Below are 22,692 nucleotides of genomic sequence, written 5' to 3' on the forward strand. Positions count from 1 at the left end.
CAGAGGGAAGGATCCAGATATGCACTAGGATGTGGCCTGTTGAACCACAACAGATGTTTTTCCTCCTGCACTACACGCACACTGAAAGCCCAAAGGCAAGTAAGATCAAACTCCTTTTTCACTCATAGAGTACATTGTTTAATGCCATCAGCAAAGAGCCCTTGCCACAAAGCTCATTGGCCAAGAGTTACATCACAAGAGTCCTCTCTCATCTTACTAAAATGTAAAATTTATTCAGAAATGAGAACATAGAGCCACAAATATGTTTCGGTAAAGATAAATCTTTGTTTCAGGAAAGAGGCTCTTGGGCCTGGCTGTCTATGATTGTTGCTGGTTCCTCAGTATCGGAAAGACTGTGAGGTTAGGGAGCGGCTGTTGAGGGAACAGAAAGATAGTCCTGAGAAATGAGACCATGTGCTCTGAATGCCCCAGAGCACTCTTACATTTTATTTTTCAGATAAGGTGCTTAGAAAGGTTTTATTTTTTAAAACCGAGTTGCTGAAGTTTTGTGGGCCTTTCTTACGTTCAGTGTTGGTTAATTTTTCATGTCACATGAAGTGTTGAGATAGCCGGGAGCATTTATCTCAGAGAAGAGAATTAGAAGTCACATGATCATTCCCCCAAGTATTATTTGAATCATTGTCAGGGCTTCAAAAAAGCAGGGCTTTTTAAAGTTGCTTTGGGGACTAATAAGTGGAATATATAGGGAGGAAAATTTAGGATCACTGAAGAGAAAATCTTTCCAACACATATAGCTATCAACAAATACCGTGTAAGCATTCCATTATGAAAAGTCGTGAGTTCTCTCATTACTGAGCGTGCTTGAGCAGAGGTGATAACCTTCATCAGCAGTGTGGTGGAGAGTTTCTTCGTTTGGTCTGAGGTTGGACAAGGCGATTTGGAAGGAAGGTCTTCTCTTAGATTCTGTAATTATTATCACAGCCGTGAGACATCGGATGGCTTGAGATCATGAGCAGTTTGAAACGGAAACTTGTTGTTAGCGCCATCAAGTCAATTCTGACTCCTAGTGACCCTGTGCATAGCAGAGCAGAACCCTGCCCGGTCTTTTGCACCATCCTCTCACCTTCCAGCGCTCTATCAGACAGTGCTCCACTACTCCTCATAGGTTTTCCTGGCTAAGTTTTCCAGAAGTGCGTGGCCAAGTCTTTCTTCCTAGTCTGTCTTAGTCTAGAAGCTCCCCTGAAACCTGTCCACCATGGATGACCCTGCCAGTATACATAGCTTTCACATCACAGCAACACACAGCCACCACATTATGACAACTGACAGATGGGCGGTGTGGTTCCCTGAATGGGAGATGAACCCCGGGCTGCAGTGGTGAGAGCACCAAATCTTAACCACTAGGCCACCAGGGCTGGCTAAACCAAAAGTAGGTGATTCATTTATCCGCCAAATATTTGTCAAGCACCTGCTGTGTGTCAGGCACTGTCCTAGACACTGAGGATGCAGTAAAGAACAAGACTGACAAGGTGTTCTAGGGTTGGCAGACAAGCATTGAGCTAATTAACAAATAGGTAAGACAATTTCATATCAGGGGTACGCCCTGAAAAACACGAACCAGGGTGATGGCAGGGGGTGATTGGGGCAGGCAAGGGTTGAAGATCTGTTTTAGATTTTGAGGGAAAGTCTCTTCCAGGAGTTAACGTTTGAGCTGAGTCCTGAATGCAGGGGTGGCATCTGCCCAGAGATGACTGGGGAAGACTGTTTGCAGTAGAGGGCATGCACAAGGGACCAGGGCAGGAACAAGCTTGGCATGTGTGAGAGGCAAACAGAAGGCTGAGTGAGAGGCCCAGGGGAATGTGCTATGGATGGAGTAAGGCACAGGGAGGGCCATATCTCAGAGGACCTCTCACAGGAGCTTAGCCGTTACTCTGTCCAGTGGGAAGCTGCTGGAGTGTTTTCAGTAAAGAGTGGCATGCCCTGATTCACATCTCTAAAAGATGACTCTGGGTGCTTTCTGAAGGATGAATTATAGGGGGGCAAGGACGGAAACAAAGAGGGAAATAGGAGGAAATTCGAGAAGTGTGGTTTCACAGAAGCCAAAGAAGAAAATGTTTCAAGAAGGAAGGAGTGGGCAGCAGTGTTGAATACACAAAAATGAACAGGAACGTCGTTGGTGGCCTCGATGAGCAAATGTTTATGAGTGATAGCTTTGCAAGCCCATTTAGAGTGAGCTTAGGAAAAAAATGGGAAGTGAGTAAGAGAACATGGGGAGTAGAAACCATTCTTTCAAAAAAGGCTTGTAAAGGAATACAAGGACCTAGGAATGCATCTGGAGGGGAGTATGAAATCAAGGGGTCATTTCTAAGGTAGGAGTTACTACGACAGCTTCTCTGTGTGCTGGTGGAAGGGGGTCTCCAGAGAGGCAGATGCTCGGGATGTTGGACAAAGAGTGGGTAACTGCAGGAGACAGATCCTCAAATCAGCACTGTGAATTGTTTTGCCTTTTTGCTGAAGTCCATAATTTCGTTATCCTTGATGTTGATTAGTTTGTTGGGATGTTCTTGTGTTAAGTTGAACCATATGAAATCACCACTATTCACACATTTTTGACCTACAGAAACAAACAGCATCATATAATTCTACCTAATAGAATTAAAATTTTCTGTTCTTATCTTAGACAATTTTAAGTTTCTTTCATAAGTCTTTATAATTTATATATATTTTTAATTTGGAAACAATCTCGAACATGTCTAAAAGTTGCAGTTACAGAGCAAAGAACCTTTTTCCTCCAAAAACATTTGAGAGTAAGTTGTAGACCTGATGTCCTGTCTCTCTCTAACATTTGAGTGGGTATTTCCTGTAAATAAAAACATTCTCCTGGGGCTGGTCCCATGGCCTAGTGGTCAAGTTTGGTGTGCTCCACTTCAGCAGCCTGGGTTCAGTTCCTGGGCACAGACCTACACCACTCATTGGTGGCCATGTTGTGGTGGCGACCCACATACAAAACAGAGGAAGATCGGCACAAATGTTAGCTCAGGGCAAATCTTCCTCAGCAAAAAAAAAAAAAAAAAAAAAAATTCTCCTGCAGAATCACTATACAGGCTAGTAAAATCAGGAAATTCACATAAGTACATTGCTACCAGCTAATCTTCCCACCCCACTCAAGTTTTTTTTTAAATTATTTTATTGAGGACATATTGGCTTATAACATAGTGTGAATTTCAGGTGTATATTATTATATATCAGTTTCTGTGTAGACTGCATCATGTTCACCACTAATAGTCTAGTTTTTATCCATCACCCTACATATGTGCCCCTTTTCCCCTTTCACCCTTCTCCCACCTCCTTCCCTTCCAGTAATCACTAATCTGTTCTCCTTACCTATGTGTTTGTTTCTGTTCCACATAGGAGTGAAATCATACAGTATTTGTCTTTCTCTGTCTGGCTTGCTTTGCTTAACATAATACCCTTACGGTCCATCCATGTTGTCACAAATGGCACAATTTTGTCTTTTTTATGGCTGAGTAATATTTTATTGTTTATATATACCACATCTTCTTTATCCATTCATCCATTGGTGTGCACTTTGGTTGCTTCCACATCTTGGCTATTGTGAATAATGCTGCAATGAACGTAAGGGTGCATAAATCTTTTTGAATTATTGAATTCATGTTCTTTGGATAAATACTCAGCAGTGGAATAGCTGGATCATATGGTAGTTCTATTTTTTAATTTTTTGAGGAATCTCCGTGCTGTTTTCCGTAGTGCCTGCACCAATTTGCATTCCTGCCAGCAGTGTATGAGGGTTCCCTTGTCTCCACATCCTCTCCAACACTTGTTGTTTCTTGTCTTGTTAATTATAGCCATTCTGATGGGTGTGAGGTTATCTCATTTTAGTTTTGATTTGCATTTTCCTAACAATTAATGATGTTGAACATCTTTTCATGTGCCTGTTGGCCATCTGTATATCTTCTTTGGAAAATGTCTGGTCATATCCTCTGCCCATATTTTGATGAAGTTGTTCCTTGTTTTCATATTTGCAAATCATGTATCCGACAACCCACTAACTGGGAGAAAATATTTGCAAGTCATATATCTGACAAGGGGTTAATTTCCAAAATATATTAGAACTCATACAACTCAACAACAAAAAAATGAACCACCCTGTTCTAGTTTTTGCCGGTTGTCCCAGTAATGTCCTTAATCATGAACGGATCTAGTCAGCATCACGTTACATTTAGTTGTCATGTCTCTTTAGTCTCCTTCATTCTGGAACAGTTCCGCATTCTTCCCTGATTTTCATGACCTTGACACTTTGAAGAGTACAGGTCAGTTATGTTGTAGAATGGCCCTCGATTTGGATTTGTCGTAATTATTTTCAGGTTATGAATCTTTGGCAGTGTGGTAACCAGCCTTCACATTGGTCCCACCTCCTGTTATTCACGTCCTTGTGCAGTCTCCTCCCACTTTGTACGAGAGCTGATCTTTGTGACCCAGAGCCCTTAGCAGAAGTGATTGGGTTATAAAAGTGATCTCTGGGATCACTTGCTTTCGTGTTGTGAGCAGCCCTGTGGATAGAACTGCATGGCAAGGAACTGAAGCCTCCAGCCAACAGCCAGTGAGAAACTGAGGCCTGCCAATTATGTTGCGTGAGCTTGGCAGTGGATTTCCAGCCCCACTTAAACCTTGAGTTGACTGTCACCCTGGCCAACAGCTTGACTTTGACTTTATGAGAATAAACAAGAATCACGCAATTAAGCCACTCCCAGATTCCTGACCCCCAGAAACTGTGACATCATAAGTGTTTGTTGGCTTAAGTTACATGATGAATGCAGGCAGGAATGTCACAGAAGTGACAGTGGGTTCTTGTCATCGCATTCTGTCAGGTGCACGCAAGTTCAATTCGTCCCATTACTAATGATCTTTATTTCAATCCCTTGATTAAAGTGATATCTTCTGGACTTTTCCACTGTGAAGTTGCTCTTTTTTTTTTCTTTTAATTAATGAATATTTTGCTGGGAGATACTTTGAAACTATGTAAATATTCCTTTGTTCATCAAACTCTCAATTTTTTAGTTTATTTTTCTCAGTAGGAGATCTTGGTTTCCAATTTTATTCAATGGGATATAATCTGTTACTATCATTATTTATTTTGATGCTCAGCTTGTCCCAAATTTCATCTCAGGTCCCTTTAACCTGGCTCCCGTGTTCTTTGGACATGTTCTCATCATTCTTTAAGCACTTCCTTGATTTCTGGCACAAGATGTTCTAAGCTCATCATGTTCTTTGCGTGCCGCAGCCCTGAAATCAGTCATTTATCCAAGAATCCTTGATTCTTTTTAGTGGAAAGTGACATTGAAGCCAAAGGTCTGGGCACTAGGTGTGCCATCAGGGTGTCACTGCTCCCAGGCCCATTCAAAAGACACGCACATATTTACGTATATATATGTATATATATATATAAGCATATACAGACATGTATATGTAAATATACACATACATGTATGTATGTACAAGTATATACTACATATATATTTTATATATACTGTATAATATAAATGTATATGTTTTTAAATATAAAATAAATAAAATATGGAGATATATATATATTTAAATCCATAAGTTCATACTGATACCTCCAGTTGTAGGGTACTCAGGGTTTATTCTATCCTTCTACCTTTCCATATTAGTGACTTCCTTCTCCAGCAGTGAGACACTTGGGTCCCATTACCCTTATTATATTTATTTGTTTATTAATCCCCCATACATAACCAGTCTCCCATCCCCACTGCACCCACGGCTTCCCCCACATGGATGCCCTCTATTCAGGCTCTGACTCCCACTGCAGAGATACCTACCCTCATGAATGCCCTCCTCATCCCCTTGGGCCCCAGGCCAACTCTCCATGTGAGTACCCCACCCACCTCGCCCTGCTTAGGCTCCGACATACCACCTCAGGCTGCCCCTACATGTGGACGCCCTCCTCACCCAGTCAGGCCTTAACTCCCCGCGCTGGATCTGTCCTCTGGAGGGACACTTTCCTCATCCTGCTTGGACTCTGATCCCCACTCCAAGCTGTCCACTCCCAGTATGGATGCCCCCTTCACCCGACTGGGGCTCAGACACCCGACAGGCTGTCAAAGGCTGCCTCTCCTTGCTCTGCCCCATCTAATGGCTTTAGGGCTGACTTGTTCAGGGGGGAAAGAGGAAGAATGGGGCTTTATGATTTTGTAAAGGATGCCAACACTGAAAGGGGCACTCTGCTCCCCCACAGCTGAATCGTGAATTTCTTCTGTAGCAGTGGGTTCTAAATTTCCGGTTACATCAGAACATCTTGGGAAGCTTGTTGAAATACAAATCCCAAAGCAAACAAAAGACAACAATAAAAACAGGGAGCCACCAAAGTGTCCCTGGAAAATAGTTAAATAGATTATAGGGAGATAGCCTCAGTTTTCATTTTGGACTTTTGGTTATTCTTTAAATTTTCTTCATGTATCCTTTTAATTATAGTAGTAATACTAACAGATTGTGGGCCATGTTTTATAATTTTCTATATTAAAAACATAATTAGCATTATTAGTATTTTTTTAAACGGATACAAAATACAGAATTCAAGACCCTAGTGCTAGAAACTCTGATTCAGTACACCTGAGCTAAGGCCTGGGAATGTGTGCTTTATAAAATTCTCCATTTGAACATAATGATGAGCCAGGTTGGGGAGCCCCTGCTCCCCTGAACCCTCCACAGGAGTTCCCTCAGCAGCTGTCCGCGTGTCCATTGGACATCACACCAACACTCCATCACAGACAAACATTGACAGACACGAAGTCACGTGAGTCTCTGAAAATTCAGGATCTTTAGGTTTTGTTTTGAAGGCTCATGATCCTACTGATACTGCCTTCCGAAAAACAGTTTTCTCTGATTCTTGTTGTTAGTGAAGTGAAGGACAACTCTGAAAAGATGCAGGCTAAGTACTCTTCAGAACTATCAAGGTCAGCAAAGATGAGGAAAGTCAACTGTCACCGCCAAGAGGAACCGAAGGGATGTGACCACTAAATGTAATATATCCTGGATGGGATTCTGGAACAGAAAAAGGACATTAGGTCAAAAATAAGCATGAACTTTAGTTAATAATAACATGTGAATATCAGTTGATTAATGCAACAAATATACCCTAAAGGAGGATGTTAATAATAGAGGAAACAGGGTGTGGGGTATGTGGGAACTCTCTGTCCTCTGCACAATAATTCTGTAAATCTGAAGAGATTATAATTAAAAAGTTTATTAGAAAAAGGATGGAGGGTGTGACAGATGTAACGATGTGATATGGAAAACTCAATGGTAGCATTTTGTCAATCATCAGAAAAAGGTGAAAATATTTGAATGGGCATGAAGAATAAAAGTAGGATGTCATCACCTCCATGTGGGAGATAAGACACATGGCCATTATTGCAACCCATTGGTCTGAGTTCCCAAGAGTGACAGGACACTGCTGCTGCTGTTTCAGTAAATTTGAGGACAGAAAAGACAGATTGCTCCCAAAGGTCACTATATAAATGTCTTATGACCAGATGCCCTGAGGGAGGTTCTGGGCCTGCACGTAGACAGGGAGAAAGGATGACTCTGGCGGGTGAAGTCACATTCTTTGCCCTATGAGAACAGCTGTTATGTGCTAGCTGTGCAGCCTGTCCTTTGTTGGCAGCACCGACCCAGTGTTGTGCAGGGTAACCAGTCCCTGTTGCCTATGGCTCAGAGCCAAGTGTTCTCATTAAACAACAGCTGAAATGTTCAAGTTATAGCCTGTAAAACAAGGCAGCCAGATATTGTAGGCTGTTCCCCTGATGTCGGTGATAATAAACACAGCTGAAACAGAGAAAAACTGCATTTCTTTTTATACTGAGAGAGATAATATGTCCTACAAATGGGAGGGAAACCATACATTTTCTAAATTGCATCCTAAATTGGAAGCATTTTACCTGTTTCGGGTCTGAAAATCATCCTGCTTCATTTCTCTAAAACCAAAAAAGTTCTTTTAAAAACACAAATGACATTTTTATTTTACAGTTCTCAGAGAGAATGTAAAAAGAGTTTCATTCTGCCATACTTGGACCAATAAAACTATAATGGCAATGGCGAAAACATCAAAAGGACCACCATTGCCCACTCAAATCTGTGCTTGTGGTAGCCTGTCCTTTCTGTCTCTTTGGGCAGCAAGCATACTTATGTCAACTGCTGGAAGTGTCCCCTTCCTGCTAGACCCGTGTAGGATCAGGGGTCACCTGGGAGCCTGCCTGCCTGCTCCTGGAGGAAGCAAGCGGGAGCTGGAGCTGCACGTGCTTTGCTTATCGGCTGGCTATGTTGGTCAGAGTTCAGATGCAGAAAACATAATCCACTCTAGGTAAATTCAATAGAAAGTGATTTATTATAGGATTTTAAGTGGCTTTCAGAATCGCTGGAGGATTGGAGAAGCAAACTCTAGACTAAGCTTCCAGGAAGAACTCCCAAAACCATATGGCAGACCCTCCGAGTGGCTGCGGCATCTGCCTTGATCAGGAAGCTATCACAGCAGCTGCTGGCTGCAGAACCAGCCACCTCAGCTGTAATCAGGAAGCTGCCACTGCAGTGGCAACTCAAGAACATGTCACCTTTGCCACGGCCTGCAAAACGATACCCTACATCTTGCTTCTTTCCACATGACTCAGTTCCAAATCAAAGCCTCCTGTGCATACAAGCGGTGGGTAGAACGTAAATCACACTTTGAACCCGAAATGCAAGGATGTTTAGGATATTATTTTTTGCTTTTCAACCTCTGCACACTAGAAAGGGAGTTCTAGTGGATAATGAGTAATCTAATTTATGTTATCTGTCACAGTCGGCCCCTCTAAGCTGCCCAATTATGCATACATACTCCTCTTGTTATGTAGAACTCACTCCTTCCCCTCTAAGTTATTGCATCCCATTCGAAGTCCAGGATCTCTGAGTTTTGTGCAGCTCTCTTTATCAGGTCCAGATGAGGCTTCTTGTAATCCAGTGACCTGTGCACAAAAAGACTGCCTGTCTGCTCCCAATTTACAGTGGTGGCAAAGGAAAATTAAAACTCTCATTAGAAAGGGAGAGAATGGGGCTGACCCAGTGGCATAGTGGTTAAGTTCGCACACTCCCTTCAGCGGCCTGGGGTTCGTGGGTTCGGATCCAGGGTGTGGACTTACACACAGCTCAATAAGCCATGCTGTGGTGACATCCCACATACAAAATAAAGGAAGATTGTCACAGATGTTAGTTCAGGAACAATCTTCCTCACCAAAAAAACAAAACGTAAAAACAGAAAGGGAAAGAATGGGAAACATGCGATTGCTATTTGTATTAGCAGTGATCAAATTCCGTTATGCAAGAATGGTGAAAGCGCCCTGCACCCTGCTCGGTTAGTGGAGTAAGGCCCTTGGGTGGCCATCTGGAAGGACTCCCTTGTCCATGAAGCCTGGTCGGTTCTGGGAAGAAGACAGCAGCAACAAAGTTTTAAAATCTCTAACTCATCACATAAAACAGAACAACTGGTAGCAAAACCAAATACTCATAGACCACATTTACCTCAAAACTGCATGATAAAGTACCCACACAAATCCCCAGATATAAGCAGTGATGGAGGTCAACCACCAACAGCCACAAGACCTGCATGGTGTCAGTGTTTGTACAGAGGAAGAAGTGGGGAGGAAACAGCAGGGTGTCTGATGGACCCAGGGACAGGAGAACTCCAGAAGAGCTAACAGGAATACGCTAGAAAGCACTGTGGGCCAATTCGAGCACAGCCGCTGCACCTGGGTGGGGTTTTACCTAGTTTAGGACCAGGTGAGTGCGGGGGGTTCTGGGTGAGGTCTGGAAGGAGCTGAGGCAGTCTGGGCTGCACAAGCTCTTGAAACCGAACAGCCAAAGCTCCTTTCCAGAACAGGGGACCCATCTGAGGGGAAATTGCTGACTGTGGAGCAGGATAGTTGAGCAGGACAATGGCAATTGACATGGAGAGAGAAAGTCCAGATAAAAGCGAGGAAAAGGAAGAGGTAGGGGCTAGCCCAATGGTGCAGCGGTTAAGTGCACACTTTCCGCCTCTCAGCAGCCCCAGGTTCTCCAGTTCAGATCCTGGGTGCAGACATGGCACCACTTGGCAAGCCATGCTGTGGTAGGCGTCCCATGTATAAAGTAGAGGAAGATGGGCACGGATATTAGCTCAGGGCCAGTCTTCCTCAGCAAAAAGAGGAGAACTGGCAACAGTTAGCTCAGGGCTAATCTTCCTCAAAAAAAAAAAAAGGAAGAGGTACGGGAAATCTCAGAAAGCAAGCCACCATGGCTTTGAACGCTTCATGAAATCAACAGAAGAGGGAGTTCTGGCAAGTTAGTCACCTCCTTCTGAAGGTTCAGGAAAAGTAATTTTACATAATGAGCAACAGAAATGTATCAAGGTCCAATCTCATATAAAGTTATTAGAATAACAAAAAAGGACGGAGCAGAATAACGTCCCTACAGATGATGAAATCGTGCCAGAAAGACAAGTCAATACAAGGGGTCAAAACTGAAGCATCCTATTTTGAAATGAACTTAAAATACAAAACTTTAAAATTTGAAAAGAAATGAAGAAAAATATAAGATTTGAGACAAAGTGTCAAATATTGGCAATAGGCAAAGAGGACTTAACATCGATAACAGAAATCTTGAAGAAGAAAAATAAATCAAGATAACATAAAAAAATACTAAAAACTGTGATGCCAAAAAAAAATTTCTGAAATAAAAAACTTCATATTGAAAGAGCACACTGCATACCTGAAACAGTGCCCCAGAATGATGCAGTATAGTAATTTAACTGGGCTTTAAAGAAAAAAAAATCCTAAACAAAAAAGACGAAAGTGACTTTTAAGGGAAAATCATTAGATTATCATCAGACTTTTTGGATGAGACACTTTATGTCAGAAAAAAAAATGAAGTAATATACTTAGGACTCTCAAGGAAAGAAAATGTGAGCCAAGGATATCATTTTCAAATGCTTTAAGTATAAAAGCAGAGACAAACTGTTAACAGATAAGAACTCAAGGAGTATTGTCCCCATGAGCCCTTCTTGTGGAATGTGGCAGAGAATGAGCTTCAGACAATCAAAATGACTAGAGAGACATTGACATAAAGACCTGTGTGAATTGTAAATGTCTTGTTACTTACGGAGCTAAGATGAAGGTTGAAAGGGAGACAGCATAGTATGTTATGGCCATGTGCTCAAACAATGTGAATATAGTACAACTCTGAAAAAATTGGGAAGATAATGGTGCAAAATAAAAAAAAGTGCAAAAATAAAGTGCTTTCAGTAATCATATTGATGGTGGCAGTATTAGCATCGTTACTCTGACTCTGATGTGTGTTCATTATGGGATAAACCAAGTGAATAATCAGGGGCTATTCTAATTCTGTCATCCTCTTTGTCCTTGAGAAGCAGGTTTCTCCTCAGCATGGAATACACGTGCACACATAAACATGTATGCACATTCATGCACACATACAGTGGCCCAATAACCATGAGAATCCTCGGTGCCCATGTTGTGGTCTTGGAATACAAGTTCCCCATTAACAGGAAGCAGAGCTTCTGGGAGAAGTAGCTGACCCCAGGTCTGTGTCAGAAATGCACAAAATGAACCTGGAACATCTTGTCAATCCAGTTAGCAGGAAAGCTATCAAAGATTAACTAGGGTCATATCAAGAGGACTCAAGAGTGAACTTGAGGAGGTTCACACTGGAACAAAGGTAGGACAATCTGAACTTCAGTCAGAATAATAATTGCAGTGGAATGAAGCTCATCAAATACGTTTAAATCCATGAGTTTGTGATGATTGTCTTTAAAAAATCTGGTCACTTTAAAAGGATAATATAAAATCATTTCTTTACCTGGAAAACTGGTAAATAAAGGGAAGGAATCAAGCTTATGACACTTTGAATCATAAGTATTGTACCACTGAGTAACCAAATAAGAGATGAGGGAAAGCATCTTTTTAAAAAAGTGTTACAACTAATAAATGAAGAAGAAATAAGGTAATTAGTATTTGGCAATCCCCAGTGAATTAATGGATCTAGGCATTGAGCATCAGTGGCTGTTAATATCAAAAAAGATAAACAATGGACTCTGTGGCCCTCCTATGAAACAGCACACCACCACATACAGTCTTGCCAAAGCGACTGCAACAAATTCTCACCAGCCTCTGGATGCAATTGCTGACTTGCAGGAAACATAAAGGACAGAGGAACATTTTGAACTACATTTTGAATGTGCAATCAGCAAAATCCAGGCTGAGAGAAACTCTACAGCGTGAATTCTTCAGCGGTTAAATTGTAAGGAGAAGAAAGGAGAGAGAATCTGTATATTAAGAGGCATATCACGCTTTTGAAAACAGGCAAGATTAAACTATAATCCAGGGATGCACATTTGAATGAAAAAGTCTTTTTTGAAAAGTGCAAGAGATTACTATAGAAATCAGAATAATGGCTACTTATGAGGGGCAAGGGGTTGTGATCGGGGTGAGGTGCATGGAAGGGGCTTCTGGGCTGGCTGCCAAACTTTCTGCTCCTTGAGCTGGGTGCTGTTCACCTTGTAATAATTCTACGTGTTTGTTTTGTGTGGTTTTCTGCATCTGAGTTTTATTTTACAATAAGAAGGTGAAAAGCATCAATAGATCTTTAGATCAGTAGTTTTTCCATGATAACTATTGGGTGAGCATTGATGGTTTTTATATTTAATTGACATACATGTATGGTGGTGATGTAATGGCATTTTAACCAGAAACTTTACTCTGACAAGCTTGTAGCAGCCTCTAAAGGCGTTAATAAAAAGTCACATTATAGGAGCAAGGTGTTCCAACTCTATCTAACAAATAGTAAATGTTACAATATGTTACCTCAATTTATTGGCCCCATTTCCCCAAATGCTCATCAACTATACTTTTGTTCCAGTATCTGCACAATAGAAGGGACATTGTAAAAGTGAGTTCACATGGACTCGTTTGAAGTACATCACTTTGTAGGGAGGGTTGAAATAGATATAGATGGCCCTTTCCTCAGCCTTGTGTTTAAAGAATACATATATAATATATTAGTGTACATAAGCCTAAATGTATGTTATATGTAAATATTGTATCTGTATACATAACATATGTGCGTGTGTGCACACATGCCTCTGCTGTTTTTTCATCTGCTCAATCTGATGAAAAATGACAAATGAGTCTTCAAAAGACAGAGTTTAGCAGCCGTAGGCATTACAAACGCATAAATTTTTTGAGACATATGAAGGTCATTGTGTTCTATAAATAATTGTGCTGTGTTGTTGACGTTGCTTAGGCTTAGGCATAAAATCCTCAACTTTTGCCAGACCGCCGTGCCCTTCTGGTCGGCCCGTCATTGACATGGCTTCCTAACTGGTTGAAGGCAGGTTGAAGTTGAGGGCTTTGCAGTCCTCCTTCTCTCTCCATAACCAAAATGCCACCTACTGCTCTCCTATCAAAATCTTTAAAGACCTGGTCTACTCTAAGGAGTTGAGATTCCCTGTTGCTCTGCCTTTCAAGGGCTCTGTATACAGACAGAGCAGCCCACATCCCTGGTCTGCAAGGTTAGACATTTTGTGTTCCATCATCACAGATTGTACTCTTCGCTTCCTTCTCATCACCCCTTTTGCTCCTTCTAATGGTGGGTTGTTTAGAGACTGGCATTATTATCATCTTCTCTTTAATGAATTTTAACCTGCCTGTGAAATTTCCAACCTCCCTTTCAGCGTCTCTGCTGGAGGACAGTCCAATCGTCCCATTATAACAGCAGCTATTAAAAGGATTTGGAAATGTTTGGGGGGCGGCCCCATGGCATAGTGGTTAAGTTGGCGCACTCTGCTTTGGCAGTGCAGGGTTCATGGGTCCAGATCCTGGGTACGACCTACACACCACTCATCAAGCCATGCTGAGGCAGCATCCTACTTACAAAAAAACAAAATAGAGAAAGTTTGGCACATTTGTTAGCTCAGCGACAATCTTCCTCAAGCAAAAAGAGGAAGATTGGCAACAGATGTTAGCTCAGGGCCAATCTTTGTCATAAAAGAAAAAGAAGGGTGGGGGTTTGGAAATGTTTGGATTTGAAGGAATCAGATTTGTTCACTACTCTGTGTTGTGTTCATTAGCTCTCAATGGATCATGTATTAGATTCACAGTATTTTATGTGTATAATATAGACTTGCTGCCTTTTAGCAAGAATAAAAAGGAAATTAATTTATTCTTTACCTTGCTGACGTTTAGAATGTCATCAGCAGTGAATAACATGGTTTAATTTCCCAATACGTAGATAAGTGCTTGCTCCTCAAGCCTGCACCTTTGCTCTGTGATATTGTATTTATCTACCACTGACACGTGAAAGTACCCTAGGGGGCGAGGCAGCGAATATTACCGGGTGCTCGCCCGCATTTCCAACACTGAAACTGGCTGACAGGGTAGCCTGCTTTCTAAGATCCCAGAATGTAGGGGTGTATTCTGCCTTTTGTTTTGTTTTGTTAGAGGTGATTTGAAGATTGACACATTCCTCTTGATTTCGCCCATTTGATAAATTTGTTCATCTCTGTGGGTCACTGTTTTCTCACCTCTAGAGGGGGATAAGAACTCCCCCGACCAGCTCCCCCTTGTTTTCTGAGCCGCTTTGATAGCTCTACCCCCTGGAAAGCGCTCCAGCTTCCTCTCAGTTTCCTTGTCTATCCTCCGGTTATCTCAGGAAAGGAACTTAAGAGTGGTCTTCTGATGGGAACGCCTAGCTTCCCTATCGTCTGCAGTAATCCAGATCACACTGAATTCGGGTTCTGACTTTAAAAACCCAAGGTAAAACCTTATTCCTTAACCAGATGTCATTCATTCATTCGGTGAATAATTATTGAGCACTTAGTCTATGCTAGGCACTCTTCTGGGCATTGGAGATAAAGAGGTGATCAAAATGGAGTTCACATCCTTGTAAGTATATAAACATGTAAGTGAAAGATCAGATAGTGATAAATGCTATGCAGAGACGTATTATATTAGGATAATGGGCTTAGAAAGACATAAAATTACCCAGAATTTCTGATGAATAAAATAGCAGGAAAGAGATTCTAAAACAGTCTGTCCGATAGAACTTCCATGATGATGGAAATGTTCTGTATCTACACTATCTAATCCAGTGGCCATTTGCTGCATGTGGCTATCAAGCACTTGAAATGTGGCCAGTGCTACTGAGGAATGAATTTTTAAATTTTAATTAATTTAAATGGCCACTGTGACTAATGGCTACCATATTGGACAAGCGCAGTTTGAGAGCTACATTTTGGACTCAGGTGTCTATATTTATGCACAGAGTGTGAGTGATATGCAGCATTATCTTGATTTTTTAACATGAAGAGGCAAACGCATTCTCACCGTATCATCTATTCTTAGATTCATGACTAGGCTTCAGTGTCTGAGTACCTCGTTGGAAAGATACAAGCAACCTCATAAGGGGGCTAAGGAGAAGAATGGACGGTCACAAACAATGTTAGGGTGGCATCCGCAAGCTGAGGGCCAGAGGTCTGAGCAACATTAAAGGCCAGAAAGAGAGGGAATCATCATGGCGCCGTGTACCACAGGCCCCTCTGCCAGTTAGGTGATGAGGGCTATTATTTCCTAATAGAAATTACAAAACCAGCAGAAAGGCACATAGAATAATAATCAAGGGCTAGTGCTATTAAACCCTTAATAGCACTACTTAGCAAAACTAGCTAAGGTTTTGCTGCACTGAGACCAGAGCATCTGATCAATTTTGGACCTGCGCTAATTATAGTTTTCTCCCAGGAAATAGAGGAAGTAATGAGAGAAAAGACCTAATGATGACCGTCATCTTCAAATAAGGGGGTTGGTCAAGGTCTTCTGTAAAGCCCTTTTTAGCTATAATGTTCTTTTGATTCTGTGACTCAGTCATGACCAACCGTCATTTGGTGACATTAAAACAGACACCTTGGGAAAAATCTTCGAGTTTGTGATAGCTGCAGAAGGGACCACCTGGATGGGAAATATATTCTGTGACTAGACCCATTACCAAATTTTCTGCAAATGCCAAATGGGGTTTGATGTGTGTCAAAATGCTAATCGTGGACAAAGCATGGGATTTTAACATGTAGAAAAGTATCACATATATAAAATTATTGAAGATATACACATATCATCTAGTTTTGCTATCACCAAGCATAAATCATCATGACTTTACTAAATTCAGAAGACATTCCAATGTGACCAATTTAATATTTTCTTAAACCAACATATGTTTACTGGGGACTCAATAACTGTTAGTCAAAAAAAAAGCCTCAACAGGAATTAAACTTTATAAAAGGGACTCAAACAGGGGCTGGCCTGCTGGCATAGCAGTTAAGTTCACACACTCCGCTTCAGCAGCCTGGGGTTCGCCAGTTCAGATCCCAGGTGCAGACCTGCACATTGCTTATCAAGCCATGCTGTGGTAGGTGTCCCACATATAGAGTAGAGGAAGATGGGCATGGATGTTAGCTCAGGGCCAGTCTTCCTCAGCAGAAAAGAGAAGGGTTGGTGGCAGGCATTAGCTCAGGGTTAATCTTCCTAAAAAAAAAAGAGGGGAGACTCAAACATTAGTTCTGCATCCAAGTGTAAGATATAGTTATTGTCAGATATGGTCATGTAGTAACCAAGCAAGTAATACTACATTTAAAAAAAGAGCATAAAAAGGGGCCGGCCTGGTGGCATAGGGGTAAAGTTCACGTGCTTCACTTTGCAGGCTCAGGGTTCTCAGGATTGGATCCCAGGTGTAGACCTACACACCGCTCATCATACTATGCTGTGGCAGCATCCCAATGTCAAAGCAAATAATGCATAAACAATCCATAAATCAACATCGGGGTGAGTTTATTATGGGCCAGATCTGAGGACTAACCCAGGGCCTTCCTTCCCTGAGGAAGGAGGGGCACCAAAGAAGTGGGGTGTACAGAGTGGTTATATACCCTCAAAGAGCATGTATCACATAGGATTGGAATATCCCTTTTACAGCAGTCACGAGATTGCCTAGCCGGCACAGCATAGCTATTCACACAGCAGGTAGCAGATCTGTTGTCTCGAGCTGGGTGGTCACAGGGTGGGCTCAGCAATCAATTCCTAGCCTAAGGAGAGATGCTTATCCTTAAGGAAATGCCACTGTGGGAGAAGTTGTGTCCTTGTTTTAATGGCATTTGTTCTTGTCTTTGGGACATAGTAAATGCTTTTAAGCTTTTTAATGCTTTAGCAGATATACAATGCATGCTCAGTGGCCACATCAGGCCCTTTTGGAAAAAGAAAGTCAGGCCGAATTAGTTTTACACCAAATGTCTTCCTCATATACTCCAATAGATCCTATTGCTTGCCATTTATTTATCACCACATACAAAAAATGAAGATCAGCACAGATGTTAGCTCAGGGCCAGTCTTCCTCACCAAAAAAAGAAAACCCCCAAAACAAAAAGATGCATAAAAGGTCACCAATAAGCATTTTCTTTAAAAACATGCAATATGTCAAATGAATTTCTGCCTGAAGTGTTTCTCTTCTGTGAATGGGAGCTGCAATTAAGGCTAAGTGTTGTCAACCCTCGGTGTTTGAGTGCACTGAGCAATAGAGGTTAAGCAGTCCATAAATGAACTGGCAAATAAATTATTCTAAATAAGACCGTAACATTCCTTGAGGGGAAATACCGAGGCCTCCTTGAAGATGGAACTAGGTTGTGTAGATAAAAAGAAATGAACCTGAAAATTTGTAATTATAATATTTTATCTCCAGAAAGACTCCTAGCATTTGAATTTGGGGCAAGAGGTCTTATGCCTTTGCAGGATGTGAGGAGAAGCTGGAAGAAAAAAACACTCGCTCTGTTTATGGCCAGGAGAGAAATGTGGAACTGTTCTTTCCAGCATGAAAGCGCAATAATAAGCCAGCTCTCTCTCATGGAATGAGTAAAAGACAGTAGTCTCACAATTTCCACATCATTTAGTATTTAAATACTGGTCTTTTCATCCCAAAACAGATGCCATCTAAGCTAATAAAAAGACTATTCCATGGAAGTGTTACTGGGTTTCCCTCCGTCTCCTTTCAGTGCCGTCGGCCGGGATGCTAACCAGCAGCCCCTGGTGAGGGTCCTGGAAGCTTTTGTATTTCCTTCCCACTTTGGAAATGTGTCAGCTGACGGGGAAATCAAAAGTATCTCCTCATTAGGAGATGTGTGCTGAATCTGATATTGCTGCTCATGTCTTTACAATTGGATGTTGAGTTAGGCTTTCTCCATGTGGGGTTAGTGGTAGTATATCATTTAAAAAGAAAGTTCATGTTTATAAATGTGCAGTGCTGCTGATTGACCATAAATAAGATCTTACTTAGACCAAACGTTCTCAAACTTTAGTGCGTATCCAGTCACCTGGGGGACTTGTTAAACATCTTTGCTGGGCACCCCCCGCAGTCCCTATTCAGCAGGTCTAGAGTGGGGCCTGAGAATGTATAGTTCTAACCAGTGCCCAGGTGATGCTGATGCTGCTGGTCTGGGGACCACACTTGGAGAACCGCTGCCTTGGGACTATGATGTGTTCACTGTGACTGGTGTCTTGATGTCTGAGAAGAATGAGGAAACAAAGGTTTCTTTGTGAATCCGTTTCTTCCTTCTCCTTTTTCTGATCATGCCAACAATGTTGGGTATGTCTTAAGTTTCTTTCTGGCCCAACTCTGGTAATAATCATTTTAACAGTACAGTTTTGTTATTTAGAATAGACTTTGATCTAGAAGAATAGAAAGAACAAAGCGGATAGTTGGTGCGTTTCTGACTGCCTGCTTTGTTTTGACACCATAGTGAGGTGGTGGTGGTGAAGCCCTAAACCCACCTGCTACTCCATCTGATGCCGTTTGAGGCTGACGTTTGGCATTTCACGTTTAGAGTGTTTGTAATCGTTTCCCATTACTCCATGTGGCGGTGAAGCAGTTTACCAAGAACTAGGGTGAGGACTCCTGAATGATTTACTGATGAGAAACCTGAGACACTGGGTGGAAGTGGCTGGTCTATGGCCCCATTCATGGCTGTCCCGGTCCTACATCATTGGGCAGTTGCTGGGCCCTTGTCCTGTTACCTCCCACAGCCTGCCCACCTGTGTATTCAGCTGAGGCCTCTGAAGGATAAAACAGTGACTTGGTGATGTGGCCTCTCTTTCTTAGTCACATTGAGGTTTAGTTCCCAGATGGTATCTTCCTACATCCGTTGGATGTCTGGTGTGTTTCCTGTCAGAGAGTTGTTCATTAATGCACCCAGGGTTCTGGGCAAAGGACTGGCTTCAAAGGCAGGACAGAAACCATTAGTTCCATTTTAAAATTGACTTTAAATGTCTCATCTGTAAAATGGAGGCTATAATCTCTTGTGCTTTCTGCCTCCATGATGGGCGTGAAAATTAAGTAAGATAACATACGTAAAAGGGATTTGAGACGGGAAGAGAGGAGACAGGTGTAGGTGGTGTGGTTCAGCAGGAGCTGCTGTGGCTCTTTGATGACAATCTCTCAAAACACTAACGGAGACGCCCTCGTAAAGGGTCAGGTTAAAGTCACTGACCCTGAATGTTATCAGCCATCAAAGAATTCAAGCATCTCACTGTGAATTATGTAAATGACTATAGAGTTGCTATATCTTTGTAAGGAAAATCGAGAAGAAAAGTTCCTATTTTAGTCATCCTAACCATTCACTATTATGATGCGTTAGCCACAGACGTCGGACTAACTGTAACTTTTATATTTTGAAAAAAAGCTCTGCTGTCAGGCTGGCCTACAAATTGAGATTCAGACATCTCAGGATTCTTTCACCTTGTCTTTAATTTTTTTAACTTTGAGTAAATTGTTTTGTGCTTTTTTGTCTGTTTACTTAAATAAGGATATATTCTAAGATTATGTGAAATTATTAGAGTGCTTTGAAAAAAATGGGAGTATTTCGTAAACCTTACACTAAATTTGAGTTGAAATATGTTACCCTGAGGTGAAAACAGTTGAGGTTGGCTTCCAGAAAGAATGTTCCACCTCCAGCTATATTTTATTTTAATCGATTTAATGCAGAGTCTCCAGCTATGGCAGGATGTGTTAGCATTCTAGATAAAGGAAAGTACAGTGAGCTGCCTTGGACTGTTTTCAGGGAGAGTAAGAAAGACCCACATTTAACAGTAACACATCCCATGAGGATGGAGGGTGTTACTGGACAACACCTGTCTTCCCTTGTGTGTCTCCATTTCCTGATGTCCCTCAAAATATTGACATTCCGAGTTCAGACCTAGCTGGGTCTGAGGTCCGATTCTGCTTCTGACTGCAGGGAGTCTGCTCCAGCTCCCGGGTCCGAGGTGACCAAACAGCCAGGCATCCAGGATGCCTTCCTGACTCCTGGGATAATGCGCAGGAGCAAGGCTAGGTTCCAGCCCAGCAGAATAGATTCTCCAGGTCTTCTCTCTCTGTGTTCTGTTGGTGCCCTGGTGTGGAGAACTACCCTCCACCTCGCAGGGCCAGCCCTGGGCCATGTGGTAGAGTGTGTGGTTGTCGTACCCATAGTCCCTCACAACGCCTTTTCAGTTTACCACACCCCCCCCCCCCATCAGTGGCCTCTTCTTGACCTTCCATGCACACTCCACACACTTACTCACTCTGCATCACACCTGACTTGGTTGACTCATCCTTTTGAGGGCCTGCCTCCAGCTAAGGATGTAATAACTAATAGGTACTCAATCTTCGATGAATAGAGGGTGTGTCAGACACCGAGCTGCATTTTGACAAGGCCTTTCTGGAGACACCCCCTTTCCCAAGGAGTGGATGAGGAATTTCCAGCACCGTGGCAGGCTGAGTAGGGTGGGAATGGAGAGATATTTTTGAATAGAGAGATTCTTGGGTACTTTTCAAATCAACCCACAAAGGAAGGAAGGTGCCTATTGCAGAGCCACGATCCCTCATCCAAAGCCTGAGGCCAGATGTGTTTCTGAATTCAGAATTTGGGGATGTTAGCATAACAAGATGGTACATACACCTTATAATAACATCCCGAGCATGATCTGAGGCCTTGTCTGATAATTAAACACATTAATATTCACATGAAGTGGGATCATTATTGTCAGTTCAGTTTAGGATGTGCCACCAAATGAGTTTCAATTGGGTCAGGTTTTACTGGCAAAGCAACGTTTGGTTGTTACAGCTTTTAGGATTTCAGAATTACAGATAAGGAATTCCGCACCTGTAATTGTTGACAACGATTCACATTTTGGGGACACGTATAGTGTGCCAGGCACTTTGCTAAGTGGACACTTTACACATATAAACTCGTTTACTCTTCAGCATGTGAGGTAGGAATTGTTAGGCTCCCCCACTTCACTGATTCCTGCTAAATCTTCCTTTAAAAAAACAATTGATAACTGTTAGAACTAGTAAGCAAATTCAGTAAAGTTGCAGGATACAAAATCAAGATACAAAAAAATGATTGAGCACCTGCCATGTGCCAAGGAGCAAAAAGTCTGTAGAGGCCACACCTAAAGTTACTCCAGTCGTGTGAAGGAGGCAGGCGGGTGCACAGACGTGAGTGTGCCCCGGGCTGCAGGAACAGAGGAAGGGTGCCCACCCGGGCTGCAGTTCAGGGAAGGCTCCCTGAGCAGGGGCTGCTCCAGCTCTGTCCTCCAGGCAGAGGAGGAAACCAGCGAGAGGGGCAAGGACAGGTCACTGCAGCCACTTGTTACTCCTAAGCCCTGGCGTTCAAGGTCGGCAGTGCTCGAACACTTTGAGACCACAGCTGCCTGTGGTCCTTCCTTATTTTCTTTCAAGTAGCCCTCTCTTCTCTTCTCTTTCATAGAACACCCATCTCAGCTTTCTCACAAGACAACATCTATGAAGTTCAGCCTCCAAGAGTGGACAGAAAATCTACAGAGATCTTCCAAGCCCATATCCAGGCCGGTCAAGGTATCACGCAGCCCCTCGGGAAAGAAGACACCTCCATGTACCGCGAATACATCAGAAACCGCTACCTGTGAAGGAAGAGCAGGTCCCCGTGGTGGCCCTGAGGGGGACCAACAAAGTCAGTTTGCTTGCGCTGTAATCTGTTTTGTCTCATTTTAAAAAGATAATTTCCTGTCAGTCCTTTACATCTGAAGGTTTTCCCTCTTTTTGTAACTGGCAAATTACAAATTATAAGTAATAAAGAAATGACTGACTATTTTCCTGTCATTGCCTTTGTTTTATTTTAGAAATACTTTCTTTAGGAATGTGGTCAATATAGTATCAAAACATCACATTAAGAAAATAACTTAACAGGTATTTATTGAGCACCTCCTGTGTGCCCAGCACTGTGTGGGGTCTGGGAGCATCTCAGTAAGCAAAACAGGCCAAAAAATTCCTCTCTTATGTAGAATGAAGTCAGAGTATTTTTCTTCATAGTTAACATAATTTTTTTAAATTTATTCTGATTTTTTTGTTAACTTTGTGTTTTGATCAAAAATTTATTACTTTGAAAGCCTGTGCTCCTAGGAAGTAAACACTGAAATATTTATGGATAAAAGAACAAGATGTCAACAAAGTGCTTTCCAAGGTTTAGGGGAAAAGAACAAACGGAGCAAAGTATTAGTAATTGGTAAATCTGGGAAAAAATAAACAGGAGTTCTTTGAGCTATTCTTATAATTTTTCTATAA

The 22,692-nt window shown here is 42.1% G+C and overlaps 1 protein-coding gene across 2 annotated transcripts in view; it reads left to right on the plus strand.

The window, feature by feature from the left end:
* FIG4 (FIG4 phosphoinositide 5-phosphatase) overlaps window positions 1-22,219 on the plus strand; it is a 116,329-nt gene extending 94,110 nt beyond the window's left edge. For both annotated transcript variants that reach the window (XM_008520377.2, XM_070559285.1), the window contains one exon: window positions 21,860-22,219. In XM_008520377.2, coding sequence (XP_008518599.2) covers window positions 21,860-22,037 — 178 coding nt within the window. In that variant the 3' untranslated portion in view covers window positions 22,038-22,219. The remainder of the gene's footprint in view (window positions 1-21,859) is intronic.
* The last annotated feature ends 473 nt before the right edge of the window (window positions 22,220-22,692 follow it).

This window comes from Equus przewalskii, chromosome 9, assembly GCF_037783145.1.
Source record: "Equus przewalskii isolate Varuska chromosome 9, EquPr2, whole genome shotgun sequence".
Lineage (NCBI taxonomy): Eukaryota > Metazoa > Chordata > Mammalia > Perissodactyla > Equidae > Equus > Equus przewalskii.